This window comes from Borostomias antarcticus (assembly GCF_949987555.1).
Source record: "Borostomias antarcticus genome assembly, chromosome: 12".
NCBI classification, from domain to species: domain Eukaryota; kingdom Metazoa; phylum Chordata; class Actinopteri; order Stomiiformes; family Stomiidae; genus Borostomias; species Borostomias antarcticus.
The window spans coordinates 25,050,386-25,065,682 of NC_140245.1; the positions used below are offsets into that span (position 1 = coordinate 25,050,386).

The window sequence follows — 15,297 nt, forward strand, 5'->3', positions numbered from 1 at the left end:
AATGGAAGAGATCAAAAATTAGATTGTGGGGTTGCTGTTATTCATTCACACACATCTCTCTCTCTCACTCACTCATCTCTCTCTTTCTCTCTCTATCTATCCTCCCCTCTCTCTCTCTCTCTCTCTCACTCATCTCTCTCTCTTTCTCTCTCTATCTATCATCCCCTCTCTCTCTCTCTCTCTCTCTCTCTCTCTCACTCATCTCTCTCTTTCTCTCTCTATCTACCCCCCCCCTCTCTCTCTCTCTCTCTTTCTCATTCTCACTTGGTGAGTCACACATTTTCCGATTGTCATCCATTGTAATTGCCATGTGTTAGGAAATGTTCTCAGGCAATATATCCACCAAGACATCAGTCATCTCCCGAGAGGCAAACACATCTGGCCCAAAACCCTAAACTGCCCGTGGTGACTCGGCAACACAGACAGCTCCGTGTGCCCCCCTCCACTCACGCTCCACTTCGACTTGGCCCAACCCCGGAACCTGGATCAATAATCACATGGGGCCTGGTAGCACGCTGCTCTCTCGCGCCAAGATTCTGCTCACCCCTACGCATAAATATATATGGATGGAGCAGACTACTACAATGAAACATCGTACATCACGCTCTCCAAGTACGCTTCTAATTCAATATGGGTTGTGTCGCCTGACGGGGCGAACATATAAAGCTTGAAAGGTAATCATAATGTACTTCAGAACACTAGCGAGGCAAAATGTGAAAATATAGACATGTAAGATGAATGAGCGCTACTGTGGGGTTGCTAGGAGGCAAGGAGAAGTACAGTATGGTATCAACAGTGCTAGAGACACTATGCACTCAGAGTGGTATAGAACCATATGTTCCTTTAGGAGAACTCCCTGAAGACAGGTTCCAGATATGACCCTTTTAATTTGAGTTAGGGCTCAGGCAAAGAATAGTAAGTAAGTAAGCAAGTAAGCAAGTAAGCAAGTAAGCAAGTAAGTAAGTAAGTAAGTAAGTAAATACACACATACATTCATACATACATACAAAAATAAATGAATAAATAAATCAAATCGATCACAAAGTGCTTCACAAATCACAAAGCACAAAACACAGAAAACAAGGACAAAGAAACCAACCAGGCCAGGTCCAGCCTGGCTTATGTGCGTGGCTGGCTTGTTTCTATCCAGGACTGGTAGGACGGAAGCTAGTCTTCCACTGAAATAGCCGTGAATTGAAATGGCATGAAATAATGTCTGATAAATTAAGATAGGTCTTGTCGCCTGGACACATAAGTTCCAGGAGTGAAAGGATGAACATGTGGAGGTTTGGGGTATAGTCCCATGAAGTCATCCCCACCAGGTCTTGAACCTGAGTCTCTGGGAGTCCAATAAACTCACCACTACTCCACTTGTGCAGTGGAGATCAGCAGGTTGATTTTGGTTTCCTTCTTGAATATGGTGTGCTGGGACTACTGCCTCTTGTGGTGCCAACAGAGAAATGCAGGCCAACATTGTCCGGAGTGACGGAGGGAGGGAGGGAGGGAGGGAGTGATAACCGGAGAAACGCTATACTAGGTGCGCTGGCTTACCAGCCACGCACAAAAACACAGGAGGTTAGACAAAGACTGGTCTGAAAAGATTAGTCTTTAGCTGAGTTTTTAACGAGTCAACAGAGGCCACAGAACGTAGGTCCAGTGGAAGGGTGTTTCACAGCCTAGGAGCCACAACTTTGAATGCTCGGTCACTTTCAACTTTAAAATAGTTCTATCTCACCTGAAAAGGGTTCTGTCTGGAACCTTTTTCACAGTTTCATGGTTTCCCTACAGGGATAGATGGTTCTGTGGCCCGGACGGCCATTCACCTCCATTAATTTTTCGGACTAGGATTACACAAAAACCGGACTGCTTTTCATGAAACTCGGTGGAGAGGTCATGGGCCAATTTAGAACTCATTTAATTTTGGCTTGCACAGAGCCACGGAATGCATTCAGGGGCAGAGGTCTGTGCTCTCTGAGCACCATTATTATTATTGTCACCTCCACCCCAGCGACAGCGCAGGGCGAGAGGAAATGTTTTCGGTGTGTGTGCGCGCATATTTTTAGCAGGATTACGCAAAAACAACAGGACCGATTTTTACGAAACTCGGTGGAAGGGTGTAGCATGGTCTAACTAAGAACCCATTAAATTTTGAAGCAGATCCGAATCACAGGTTGGGTTCACGGGCCGCCCAAACACAGCTGGACTGCCCATTCACCTCCATTCATTATTTGGACACAAAAACCACCAAACATTTTTATGAAACTTGGTGAAGGAGTGTAGGAGAGCCTGGAGTGCACCACACTGCCCCCTACCAGGTTGTTCCATTTTGGGGCACAGAGCCACAACATGTATTCAGGTCTGTGCTCTCTGAGCACCATTTCTAGTCATTATTATTATTATTAGTAGTAGTAGTAGTAGTAGTAGTAGTAGTATTGTTATTATTATTATTATTATTGTTGTTATTATTGGTAGTATTATTATTATTATTGATATTATTATTATTATTATTTTATTTTTTACTATTTGACCCAAGGAGTGAACTAATGAATGAAATGAAATAAAGACTGGCATTTGTCCAAGCGATCTTGAAGCCGTAGCTAGAATGTCAATGGGGGGGAGGTAAGGTGTACTTTGAACAGTCCTCTAATTAGACAGTTGCCAGTGTGAAATTGAAAAAGTAAAGTAATAAGCCACTGTGGAAATACATAATGATGTAAAAGTGTGCGGGTGTGTGTGTGCGTTGTTTCACCTGGGGATTTTCCCCATCACATCACTTGGCTAGTTATTTTCAATGGTCGGTAAACTCTCTCTGTTTGTTTTCTAATTTAATCTCCCCGATGTTAATTAATGGCGCAAAAGCGTAGGCGAGGAAGGTGTAAGTGCGTGTCAATCCAAATCACTGCCCAGACTTGATCTTTCATTTCCCCAGGTTTTCAAACTGACAAAAACAATAATTAGAATTTCTCTACAGAGGGCTTATCTTCCCCCTGCAGGTAAAGATGCTTCTAATGAAGGGTGTTTTGACCGCAGGTGGGATGCTGCGCACGTAGGAAGCTCTCCACATTCAAAATGCCATTAACTTGAAGCGGGGCAGGGTCCAACTGTATATTGAAACAGAGAGAGGACATACTTTATAGTGGTTGTGAAGATGTAAAGGTGTATGTGTGTGTGTGTGTGTGTGTGTGTGTGCGTGCGTGTGCACATGTACCGTACGTGTCAGACCACAGGTCTCGAACCTATCAACACTCAACAGAGTCACAACTGCCAACCCCTCCGCTTGGCTCTCCGCCCCCGAAGCCGAGCCAGACTGGCAGGGGTCTGTTTCTCTAGGCCTGGAGGATGAACCTCCACATGCACGCTGCACTCTTTCTCTACAGCCTCTCACTCCCCTCAGTATCCACTTCTGCTCCAACCCAGTAGGGGGCGACGGGCCCACCGACAGGGCAGAGCGCAGATACCACAGGTGGCTAACCCCCCCCCCCCACCCCGTCTCCCTCTCTTTCACCACACCTCCCAGACAGCAAGCGGATCTGGGCCATATATGGGCCAGAACTAAGCCACAAAGTGCCATATCTGGCCTGTATATGGCCCTGATCCGCTTGCTATCTGGGCTCAGAGTGGTGACGACGCGCCGCTAGGAGAGACGAGCAGGTGCGAGTGTAGCTTTAGCATTCTCCTGCCAAGGGCTTTGTTTGTGAGTGCAGCCAGGAGAGACGTGCTTCATAACAGGTTTGAGTCAGTTAGCCGCCATGTCTCTCTCTGGGACACACACACACACACACACACACACACACACACACACACACACACACACACACGTGTTCTGACTGAAATGAATTCTTCCTGTGTGAACTAAGAGGGTATTGCGTGTGTGTGTGTGTGTGTGTGTGTGTGATGGAGGGGGTAGGTTGGTTAGAGCATCAGAGGTCACTGGCTCAAGATCAGACTGGGCCACTTGACAAGGTGGGAACTTAACTGGTGTCTGGAGGGTTGCCGGGTGAATTCCCATCAGTCACTGCCTACTGTTGTGTCCTTGAGCAAGGCACTTAATCCCAACGCATAACTTTCAGGGGCATCGGGCATGCTGGCTGACCCTGTGTTCGACCCAACCGATGGCAGAAGAAAGAGGGGCAGAAGACCAATTGCACCTTGGGGTATAATACAGTATAACAACATTTAATGTGGAAAAAAATTATAATTGCATGGGTTACAAAAGACCTCTGTTGCTCTGTTGATATCTTTCCAATACACCGTTGTTATTAAAGGTACAGTACGCAGTTTGGCACCGAAGCACTATTCGTTATATTTTTTCTCAATTCTCATTACATCCCGACAGCAATCAATAAAGTGCTCTGACGCTAAAATGAAATAAATCCATAATCTGCGGAAGTCAACAGGATTGTAATGCGTGTGTCCAATCATTTGTAGTTGCCAATTGGAAATGACTGGATCCCTGTCAACCTACTTAACCTACAACCTACCTACAACCTACCTGCAAAACAAGCCTGAAGACTTTTCTTTTTGCCACTGCTTTCTAAGAGGAGTTATGTTTATCGGTATACTGCACTGTAACTTTTATTCCTGTATTCTATTTGTCCTGCTTTTTGTTTTAAATGTCTATAATGACTTGCTTTTTGTTTTAATGCTTTTAATTTGTCCTGCCTTTTGTTTTAAATGTCTATAATGTCTTGCTTTTTGTTTTAATGCTTTTAATGTCTCATGTAAAGCACCTTGAATTGCCCTGTGGCTGAAATGTGCTATATAAATAAACTTGCCTTGCCTTGCCTTTCCTATTTACCTGTCTAATGCGTGTCCTTGTTTTCACAGTGTTTGGAGGAGTGGCTTTGGAGGGAGGCCTGAAGGGAGGGGTGGGGATTTTGTCGGTTGCATTTTTCAAATTTTAAATAAATCCAACAGGGACTCACAAACCCCCTACTGCATCTTTAACACACCCTAACACTCCTCTACGGGTTCTCAACACAGCAAAGGAAGCCAAAAAGGTTGGTTCTTAAAATACTCTGAACCATATTATTCTCTTTCATAAGGCACTTTTTCACATCAAAAGAAAGTGTGAACTCGACTGCTACCTAAGCACAGTTCTTCTGGGAAGACTGCGCCAACTTAATCACGCCATCATTATTTCAGTCTAGTAGTATTTCACATTAAAAGTCGCCGTGACATTGAAAGCCATCGACACCTTGAGGCAAGCGGACAGGGCGTCCTTTACTTCTAAGGAGTGGAGACCACGGTCACGCTTATTCTCAGACTTCCTTGATCTGCTCTCATTAATAATTATCAGAGTCTTGATGGTAATGTCAAGATGCCCTCTGGGGCACTGTGCTTTCTCCGATGCCCTGCCCTGGCCCCGCCCTCTCAGATAAGGAGAGGGGGGAAGAACAGAGCTACGGTGGTGAAAAGGGCACCCAGACATCGTTCAGACGTTCTCCGAGGATTCTGCAGACAACACCGGACACATCCATTTTCCTCTGACTAAAAACACACCCGCTGAAATTGAGAGTAAGACGGATGTTGTTGTGAGGACCGAGAAAAGTGGAAGGATGGAAATAGAGAGACAGAAAAAGAGAGAGAGAGAGAGAGAGAGAAATGAAAAGGAGAGATTTCCATGTTTTTGAAAATGAGCAGTGAAGTGGGTGGGCGAGGTGACTGTCTTTCCTTTCCTCTCATTCCTTCTTATTACCTGAAGAAAGACCGGCGCCCATTAGATTGAAATTTAATTTACAAAATTGTGTTTTAATGTAGCTATTCACCTTTGATGTTTCCTGAAGGCCATTTAATTGGCCAAATGGATGAAGAGGTTATTGGCTCTGCCATTGACATTTTCATCTACACAGGTGATTTGCTCTTTCTTGTTTAACTCCAATATGTAGCACACTGACGCTTGGAAAACAAGCCAATTTGTTATTTCTGGACGAAAACTCATCTAAGGTCTGCGGTGGGGGGAACGTCGTCTTGGTGCTAAACGTAATTCGAGCAGGTTGAATTATTTTTCTGATTATTTCTACATGGGCTACTTACCATAAAGGGCCTCGCTCTCAACATTTTATTGGAAGGCTGGTTCATTTTCTCTGATACCAGACTTCAGTCATTCTAGGGGCACCTCAGAGATATGAAAGAGCTATTGCAACTGGAGGTTATGAGACACATAAATACTTTAAGTGTCAAAGTGCTAGTCTACACACACACTTAGACACACACACACACGCAGACAAAGACACAAAGACACACACACTCTTGCGTCCACCTCAATACATACAAACCAATGAGCATTCATATCAAGCCACCAGCTAGGCGGAGTCTCTCCATGCAGAATAGGCAGTGACCTTGGTCCTCATCACCACGACACCTCAATCTGCCACTCTAACCATGGTTGACACCTGCCGGCTGATCTTGGGTGACAGGGAGGGAGGTGGGTTGGGAAGGTCAAGGAGACGCAGGTCTCTGCTGTGTGTGGACTGCAGAATCATGCTTAACTAACTGCATGGTGACATCAAAGCATAATGGATGTGCTTCACTGGAATGACAGGATATTACTGATAGCCTTTACTGAAGTCTTATACTATTACTGAAGTCCTTCAACACATGGTTACAGGGTTTAGAATGGTTTGGCACACATGTACAGTACACACACGTACTGCCTGTGCAAAGACACGCACACATGTCATGTGCACACTTTTTCTCCCTCCCTCTCTCTCTCTCTCTCTCTCACACACACACACAAACAAACACACGCACACAAACGCGCGCACACACAGTGCGTGTGGCGGGTACGTGTGTGCGTGTCGAATTCACATAAACATTTTTGAAAAAAGCAAGCCACGTTTCATTGGCTGTTGAGGTGGCAGCTCGGACTAATTAGAAATCCAATGGGAGTGTGTGTGCGCTGCGATACTTTTGTTGGACACTGTGTGTAGGCTATCCATTATTGGCGTTGGGAGTGAATGATTCTGTCTTTGCATTATCGGTTGGTAAATCCTAGATACTGCCGTTGGGTGCATAGGCAATTTAGTCTAATAACAACTAACTGAAGTCATTAGGCTATTTATGCCACCGGCAACAGCCTAATCTAATGATGATGTACAGGTTGGCTGAGACGTTTGAGAAGTCTGGCAGTGATTAAGGAAAGTATTGGAGAATGTAGCCTACCCGACGCACTAACAGCATTCTTTATTCTCGGCTCTAACGGTTTTTAAAACCCTCCCTCCTAACAAATAGAGCGAAGTCTATAGGACGAGAGTCCTACGGCAAGGACCCTCCTCTTCAAATTCATTGGCTGTCAGCGGATCAGTAACAATGTTTAATGCACCATGCGGTGCCCAGAGTAGTCAGTGGGTCGCGGGTAGCGGAGAGGGAGGAAGCCTACAACGTGCGTAAAATATCAATACAGCTGTTTTTCAACGCTTCTGGTATCGCTGTATATTTGATAGACCCTATCAGGCTGGGATACGTTCAAATACAACGCTGTCACTGACCATACCCTCGGCTGTCATGGGGACATCACTGACGGCGCCAAGGACGTGATGCCACCAAGGGAACGTGTCACCATTCAAGCCGTACAGCCTCCGAGCGCTGATCACGTCGCTCATATCCATCCTGGATCTATATAATATCCATCCTGGATCTATATTTCCCGTCTGGAAACTCCGCGTCTCTCATAAACATTCACCCGAGCGATCTGGTGACTCACTGCGCGCCGCAAGCGCAGGGCAAGCCGCTGCATTCCAATCAGTCGGGGAGGACTGAGCTCATTGACATTACAGTCATAGCCTACTTTTTCTGGAGCACTTTTCTTTTTTTTTGTACTTCGATAGCCAGCACTGTAGCTGGTGTGCGTCGCGGAGCCTGGTGGCTTTACCCGACACCGGAGAAGGAATAAGGGTGACGCAGGGGGGGGAAACTGAGATCCAGGATTTCTAGCCTATTTATTTGATCCAAACTGTTAGGATACACATTCGGGTAAGTGGATGTTTTTGATTTTGTCATGTCCGCAGCAAAGGACATCCCGTTTATGGATTGTCATAAATGATTGATTAGGATATAAGGGAGTTTCTCTCTCATTTTCCCATAGTGGCTGAGTGGATGCAACAGCTTCTAAAACGTCTTACCTCTAGGGGAATTCTAGCTTGGCATGATCCATTCTTTCCTGTTACATGTCCGATCCTGGTAGCCTATTGGATTCTTATGAATACTCAGATTATGCCGATTTGATAATGCGTGTAAGAGACTTCCTTTTTACGCATTCACACGGTTGCCTCAAGTCGGACGAGCAGATATAGCCTCAGTTTAGTGCACCTAATAGGTCACACAAATAATGTAACCTATTAGTCTAGCAACATTGTCAACAATAATGACCTCTTTGAAAAAGCTATTCAAACACCGTTGGTGATGGGCTACCCGACCAACCAGCGAGGATGTAACGCTTTCATTCATTATGATAAAAAGGCAACATAAACCTATGTAAGCCTATATGCATCAGCACTGCGCCGACATCTCCCAAGGTTAACTTATTGACAGGCTTTCACAGTCAATATTGGAATGAATTACGCATACGGTAGCCGAGTTCATTACGCATTTCATATTCTTCAGTGGTGAAACGCTTGCAGATGTAGAAAACCTTATTCGTATGAAACCCATATTCTCTCGAATAATTTGGATGTAACAGAAGTAGCCTTGTACTTGATTCAAATATAAAGGAGTGGTAGCCTGTGTTTTTATTGTGTATACACATATATATTTGTGTTGCAGGAGAGAGCACGCACAACGGCCATTCTATTCGGTGGAAACGGGATTGCGATTATGGCTCAGATGAGACTGGGCGTTCAGTTGAATTTAAATTAGACGTTCAGCACCGCCGATCGCTGGAAGAGAGAGAGAAACAGAGAGAGAGAGAAACAGAGAGAGAGAGAGAGATAAAAGGAGTCTGCCGGGAGGACAGAAGAGGACGTTTACATCCAGCGCTTGAATAACTTTTATTCCACGATGAACAGAACTGTGTGTTTGATGATGAATAAACATCGCCAATTTGGTGAGCAAATCAACAGGTCGGAGGAGGCGTGAAAAGCACCCAAATCCTTTAACGGTCTCACGGAGCGGGGGGATGCATCTTTCTGTTTTCTTTTTCCTTCTGCTGTGGGCTCAAGCCCTGACGTTGAAAAACTTGAATTATTCCGTTCCGGAGGAACAGGGACCTGGAACGGTGATCGGGAACATTGCCAAAGATGCTAAACTTGGACTCGGGCAGGGAGGGCAGGGGAAGAAGTCCAACTTTAGGGTGTTGGAGAATTCTGCCCCGCACCTCATCGACGTGGACCCGGAGAGCGGGCTGCTCTACACCAAGCAGCGCATCGACAGGGAGACGCTGTGCCGGCGCAGCCCCAAGTGCCAGCTCTCCATGGAGGTGTTCGCCAACGACAAAGAGATCTGCATGATTAAAGTAGATATTCAGGACATCAACGACAACTCGCCCACTTTCCCCTCGGATCAGATTGATATTGAAATCTCCGAAAACGCAGTGCCGGGAACGCGCTTCCCCCTGACCAGCGCGCACGACCCGGACGCGGGGGAAAACGGGCTGAAAACATATCAGATCACGCGAGACGATTATAATCTGTTCTCTTTGGATGTCAAAGCCCGAGGGGACGGGACCAAATTCCCAGAGTTAGTTATTCAACGGCCGTTAGACAGAGAGGAACGGAGCCATCACACCCTAATACTGACAGCCACAGACGGTGGGGAATATCCTAGATCAGGGACCATGCAAATCAATGTAAAAGTGATTGATTCCAATGATAATAGCCCCATATTTGAACAGCCCTCTTACATTGTGGAGATTCCTGAAAACGCACCGCCGGGGAAGGTACTGATAGATTTAAACGCTACAGACCCCGATGAAGGCAACAACGGGCAGGTGGTGTACTCCTTTAGCGGCTACGCCCCCGAGAGAATCCGGGAACTGTTCTCCATAGACTCCAGAACGGGGGTCATAAAGATCCAGGGGGAAATCGACTACGAGGAGAACCCAATTATAGAGATTGACGTGCAGGCGAAGGATCTGGGGCCTAACCCCATCCCGGGCCACTGCAAAGTCACGGTGAAAGTGGTGGACAGGAACGACAACTGGCCGTCGATAGGCTTCGTGTCGGTGCGACAGGGGGCCATCAGCGAGGCAGCTCCCCCGGGCACCGTCATCGCCCTGGTGCGCGTGACGGACAAGGACTCGGGCAGGAACGGTCAGCTGCAGTGTCGGGTCCTGGGGAACGTACCGTTCAAGCTCGAGGAGAACTACGACAACTTCTACACGGTGGTGACCGACAGGCCGCTTGACCGGGAGATGCAGGACGAGTACAACGTCACCATCATGGCCAAGGACAACGGCACGCCGCCGCTCAACTCCACCAAGTCCTTCGCCGTGAAGATCCTGGACGAGAACGACAACGTGCCGCGCTTCACCAAGTCCGTCTACCTCCTCCAGGTGCCGGAGAACAACATCCCCGGGGAGTACCTGGGTTCGGTTCTGGCCCACGACCCGGACCTGGGCCAGAACGGGACCGTCTTCTACTCCATCCTCAACTCCAACGTGAGCGGCGGAGACGTCAACACCTTCGTCAACGTGAACGCCGCCAACGGGGCCATCTACGCCGTGCGCTCCTTCAACTACGAGCAGATCAAGTACTTCGACTTCAAGGTGCTGGCCCAGGACGCGGGTTCGCCGCACCTGGAGAGCAACACCACCGTCCGGGTCAGCGTCCTGGACGTCAACGACAACATCCCCGTCATCGTGCTCCCGCTCCTGCAGAACGACACGGCAGAGATCCACGTGCCGCGCAACGTGGGCGTGGGCTACATCGTCACCACGGTGCGGGCGGTGGACAACGACTACGGCGAGAGCGGCCGGCTGACCTACGAGATCTCCGACGGCAACGAGGAGCGCCTGTTCGAGATGGACCCGGTGACCGGCGAGGTGCGCACCGCCCACCCCTTCTGGGAGGACGTCAGCCCCGCCGCCGAGCTCATCATCCGGGTGACGGACCACGGGAAGCCGGCGTTGACGGCGGCGGCGCGGCTGCTCATCAAGGCGTACAGCGGGCCGCTCCCCGGCGGCGAGCCGCGCATCAACGAAGAGCGCCACAACTGGGATACGTCTCTCCCGCTCATCGTCACGCTCAGCATCATCTCCGTCATGCTGCTCGCCGCCATGGTCACCATCGCCGTCAAGTGCAAGCGGGAGAACAAGGAGATACGGACGTACAACTGTCGCATCGCCGAGTATTCGCACCCGCAGCTGGGCAAGGGCAAGAAGAAGAAGATCAACAAGAACGACATCATGCTGGTGCAGAGCGAGGTGGAGGAGCGCGACGCCATGAACGTGATGAACGTGGTCAGCAGCCCGTCGCTGGCCACCTCGCCCATGTACTTCGACTACCAGACGCGCCTGCCGCTCAGCTCGCCCAGGTCGGAGGTCATGTACCTCAAGCCCGCCGCCAACAGCCTCAGCGTGCCCCAGGGCCACGTGGGGTGCCACACCAGCTTCACGGGGCCCGTCACCAGCGCCACGGACACGCCCAGCAACCGGATGTCCATCATACAGGTGAGGAGGGGGGGGGCCCAGATAGAAAGCGGATCTGGGCCATATATGGGCCGGAACTAAGCCACAAGGGCCAGATCTGGCCTGTATATGGCCCTGATCGGATTGCTGTTTGGGGGGGGACTACAGTATGGTGATTGTTGTTGTGACGTTTTGTTGTTGTTGTTATTGTATAATGCTCTGTCCTCATACCCCTTTTCCATCCACCCCTCTTAACCTTCCCTCTTAATAACTCGATGCTTTAATATTAGATCAATTGAGAGTGGCATGCACATAGTACATCAGTTACTGAAAGAGAGAGAGGGAGGGAGGGAGGGAGAGAGAGAGGAAGACATGGGGAGGGTGAGAGAGAGAGCATAAAGAAGTGTGTGTGTGTGTGTGTGTGGGGGGGGGGGGGGTAGTACGAAAGCAAGTCATTCCAATGACATCACGGGAAATCGATTGTCTTTGATAAGTAGGAAGATGAATGACGTTGTGAAACCTTAGGCAGACATCTTAAATCAGCTTTCTCCTCCCAGTCCTGCTTAGTGCAGAATTAAAGTCAACACATTTATGCGTGAGCAAAGAAAGCCTGCTCGTACCCGTGATTGAGTTATTGAGAGGAGGAGGGTGGGGTGGGAGGGGCCTATTCAAGACGCACCAAAGACGACGCGGTTATGAACTATCGACTGTGCTCTACACAGCGGGGATAGATCATTGTTTCACATCATGATGCATTAATAAGCTTCTGCGGTTGGGAGGAAGAGAACGAGCCTAGCCATGCTAAGAGTAATGAAATCCCTCCGATCAATATCGAACTTCCAGCCTTTTTTAGCTTCCTCTGACTTGTTTTCCTTTTACACTCGGTTCATTAGTATCCGACACGCGCGGTCCAGTTTAGTTCTCCTAACTTAGCGAGTGGGTAGATAGTAGAGAAGGTTCCCAGATAGCAAGCGGATCTGGGCCATATACAGACCAGATCTGGCCCTTGTGGCTTAGTTCCGGCCCATATATGGCCCAGAATCATTACACATCCGCTTGCTATCTGGGTTAGGAGAGGGTTAATGTTCATAATGATGACAATTGCATTGCAATGCATGGAATCGCGTGCCTTTGGTTGAGTCCTACAGTGCAGCAGAGTAGAATAGACCGAGATAGAATCAATTTGGAGAATGGAGCGGACAACAAAACGTCTATTCTCCCGTTGCCCTGATAACAATCGGAGGACCTTCCTTAGCTGCTCCGTTGGATTTGACGTCCTCGAGAAGAGGCCATCGCTAGCGCGTCTTTGGAAGTGGCTGCTCTGGCTAAGCCACTACGAAGACGAGGCCTCGGTCTCAGGGGCACTGAGCCCGTTTAATGTCCGCCGAGTCAGACGAAGCTAAAGTCTCACTGAGGAGTCGCCGCCGCCAAGCGTCGGGCAGATGCGCGTGTGACCCGCTAGCGGCGCCGGTTGGAGCGTACCGAGTCCTCCCGTCTGGCACACGTTTGCTTTATTCTCGTTTGCGTTTGTCTTGAAGCTATTTCTTGGGTGTGTTTTACCGTCGTCTTGGTTGGTTGCTTCATGTGGCGTGCCCACGGCCCTTCATGTGGCAGATCGGCCCCGGAAGGTTCCGGCTAATAGATAGCAAGTGGATCTGGGCCATATATGAGCCGGAACTAAGTGCCAGATCTGGCCTGTATATGGCCCTGATCGGATTGCTGTCTGGGTGGCTTTGATCACGTGTGACGGGTTCCCACCAGGGTTAGGGTTAGGGTCTGTCTGTCCATCTGTCAGTCAGTCCCCAGATAGCAAGCAGATCTGGGCCATATATGGGCCGGAACTAAGCCACAACTGCCAGATCTGGCCTGTATATGGCCCTGATCGGATTGCTGTCTGGGTCTCTTTGATCACATGTGACGGGTTCCCATCAGGGTTAGGGTTAGGGTCTGTCTGTCTGTCTATCTGTCTGTCTGTCTGTCAGTCAGTCCCCAGATAGCAAGCGGATCTGGGCCATATATGGGCCGGAACTAAGCCACAAGTGCCAGATCTGGACCTGATCCGCTTGCTATCTGGGATCCGCCACTGTTGGATTCTCCGCCGTGCTCCTTCTGTGAGCCAGCCGGGGGTGAAGGGTCACCCGATCGACCGTTACTGGGAAGGGGGGGCTAGGACAATTAGGGGGGTAGGAAAACAAAATAGTCACTTGAACCCCCGCCCCCCCCCCCCCCCTCGACCCGATGAACTGGATCTGTCACTGCATAGCTGAAGTAGCCAGTCTCCCCTTGTGTCTTCCTGGAAAGGAAATCAACCTCATGTAATAACAACTGGTTCTTGAACGCCTTGGGTCTTCTCCATGCACGGAGCCTGCTGCATGCTGCCTTGTATTATTTAACAGAGACCTGTGTTGAGGGGGGGGTGGGCCGGGGGCATCGGGTTTCTCCTGAGGCCGTACGGGCGCGTATCTCTTTCCTCCTCCTCCTCCTACCCCTCCTCCTCTGCTCTCTCTCTCGCTCTCTCTCGACTCTCTCTTCCTCCCTCTCTCAGGCTCTCTCTCTCTCTCTCTCTCTCTCTCTCTCAGTGTCACCTCTCTGTCCCCCTCCTCCTCCTCCTCCTCCCCCTCCTCCTCCTCCCCCCCTCATCCTCCTCCTCGTTCTGCGCTGGCAGGATGGTAACCCGAGTCTGGAGCAGTGTAGCTGTGGGGAAAATGTCAGGAAAACAAAGACAGAATTCCCTCCATCGACCCAGGGACGCAGGGCCTATCTGTCATTACAGCCGATCGGGAAGGGGGGGGGGGGGGGGGGGGGGGGGGGGGGGGGGGGGGGGGGGATAATGTAAATAAATAAATAAACACAGCTGTATCTCCCCGCCCCCTCTCTCTTATAGCACAAGGGCACCTTTAGGCCGTTCACTTCCTCCGACTCGGCCGCCTCCCCTTCCTCTTCTCTCCTCTTCTCTCTCCCCCCCCCCCACTCTCCTCTCTCCCACGCCTCTCCTCCCCCCCCCCTCCCCTTTCCTCTCCCCCCCCCCCTCCCCTCTCCTCTCCACTCTCCCCCCCCTCTCCTCTCTCCCACGCCTCTCCTCTCCACTCTCCCCCCCCCTCCTCTCCTCTCTCCCCCCCCTCTCCTCTCCTCTCCACTCTCCCCCCCCCTCCTCTCCTCTCTCCCCCCCTCTCCTCTCCTCTCTCCACTCTCCCCCCCCTCCTCCCATCTCCCCTCCACTGTCCCCCCCCCCCCCTCTCCTCTCCTCTCTCCACGCCTCTCCTCTCCTCTCCCTCGCCGGTAATGATGTTTTATAGGCGCTGCGCGGGCCCAGCTGGCCACGTCTGCGACACACAATAGGCCCATAACCGTATCAACGGACTCAGAGCTGCACAGTCACCAACCCTACTGTCCGCCCTCCTCGGAACCTGCACAGTTCACCAACCCTACTGTCCGCCCTCCTCGGCGCCCGAGCCACCGAGACCCAGTCGAGAGCAACGAGAAAAGCCTAATTTCATTTGTAGCGAATTCCCCGGGCCTAAGGAGATAGATGATATTTAACGATGCTAATTCCGCTTAAAGGCGTCGAAGGGGTATTACTTACTGGGGAAATCAAAGTTAAACCCAATACGGCGCGGTACGTCTCAAAGCCTGCCGAGAAGGAGATTTGCTAATTCATTGAGAGAGGTGTTTAAGCTCAGGCGTCCTCCGTCGGGGGGGGGGGGGGGGATTTTGGCCCCCGTGTTGCGGCTTGG

General features: G+C 49.9%; 1 protein-coding gene across 1 annotated transcript in view; it reads left to right on the top strand.

Annotated features, from left to right (window-relative positions):
* Positions 1-9,115: 9,115 nt before the first annotated feature.
* The window catches only part of LOC311315846 (protocadherin-17-like), a gene marked incomplete at both ends in the record, with an annotated part of 17,170 nt that continues 10,988 nt past the window's right edge, over positions 9,116-15,297 (top strand). Inside the window, one exon of the mRNA XM_084446545.1 lies at positions 9,116-11,605. Coding sequence (XP_084302671.1) covers positions 9,116-11,605 — 2,490 coding nt within the window. The remainder of the gene's footprint in view (positions 11,606-15,297) is intronic.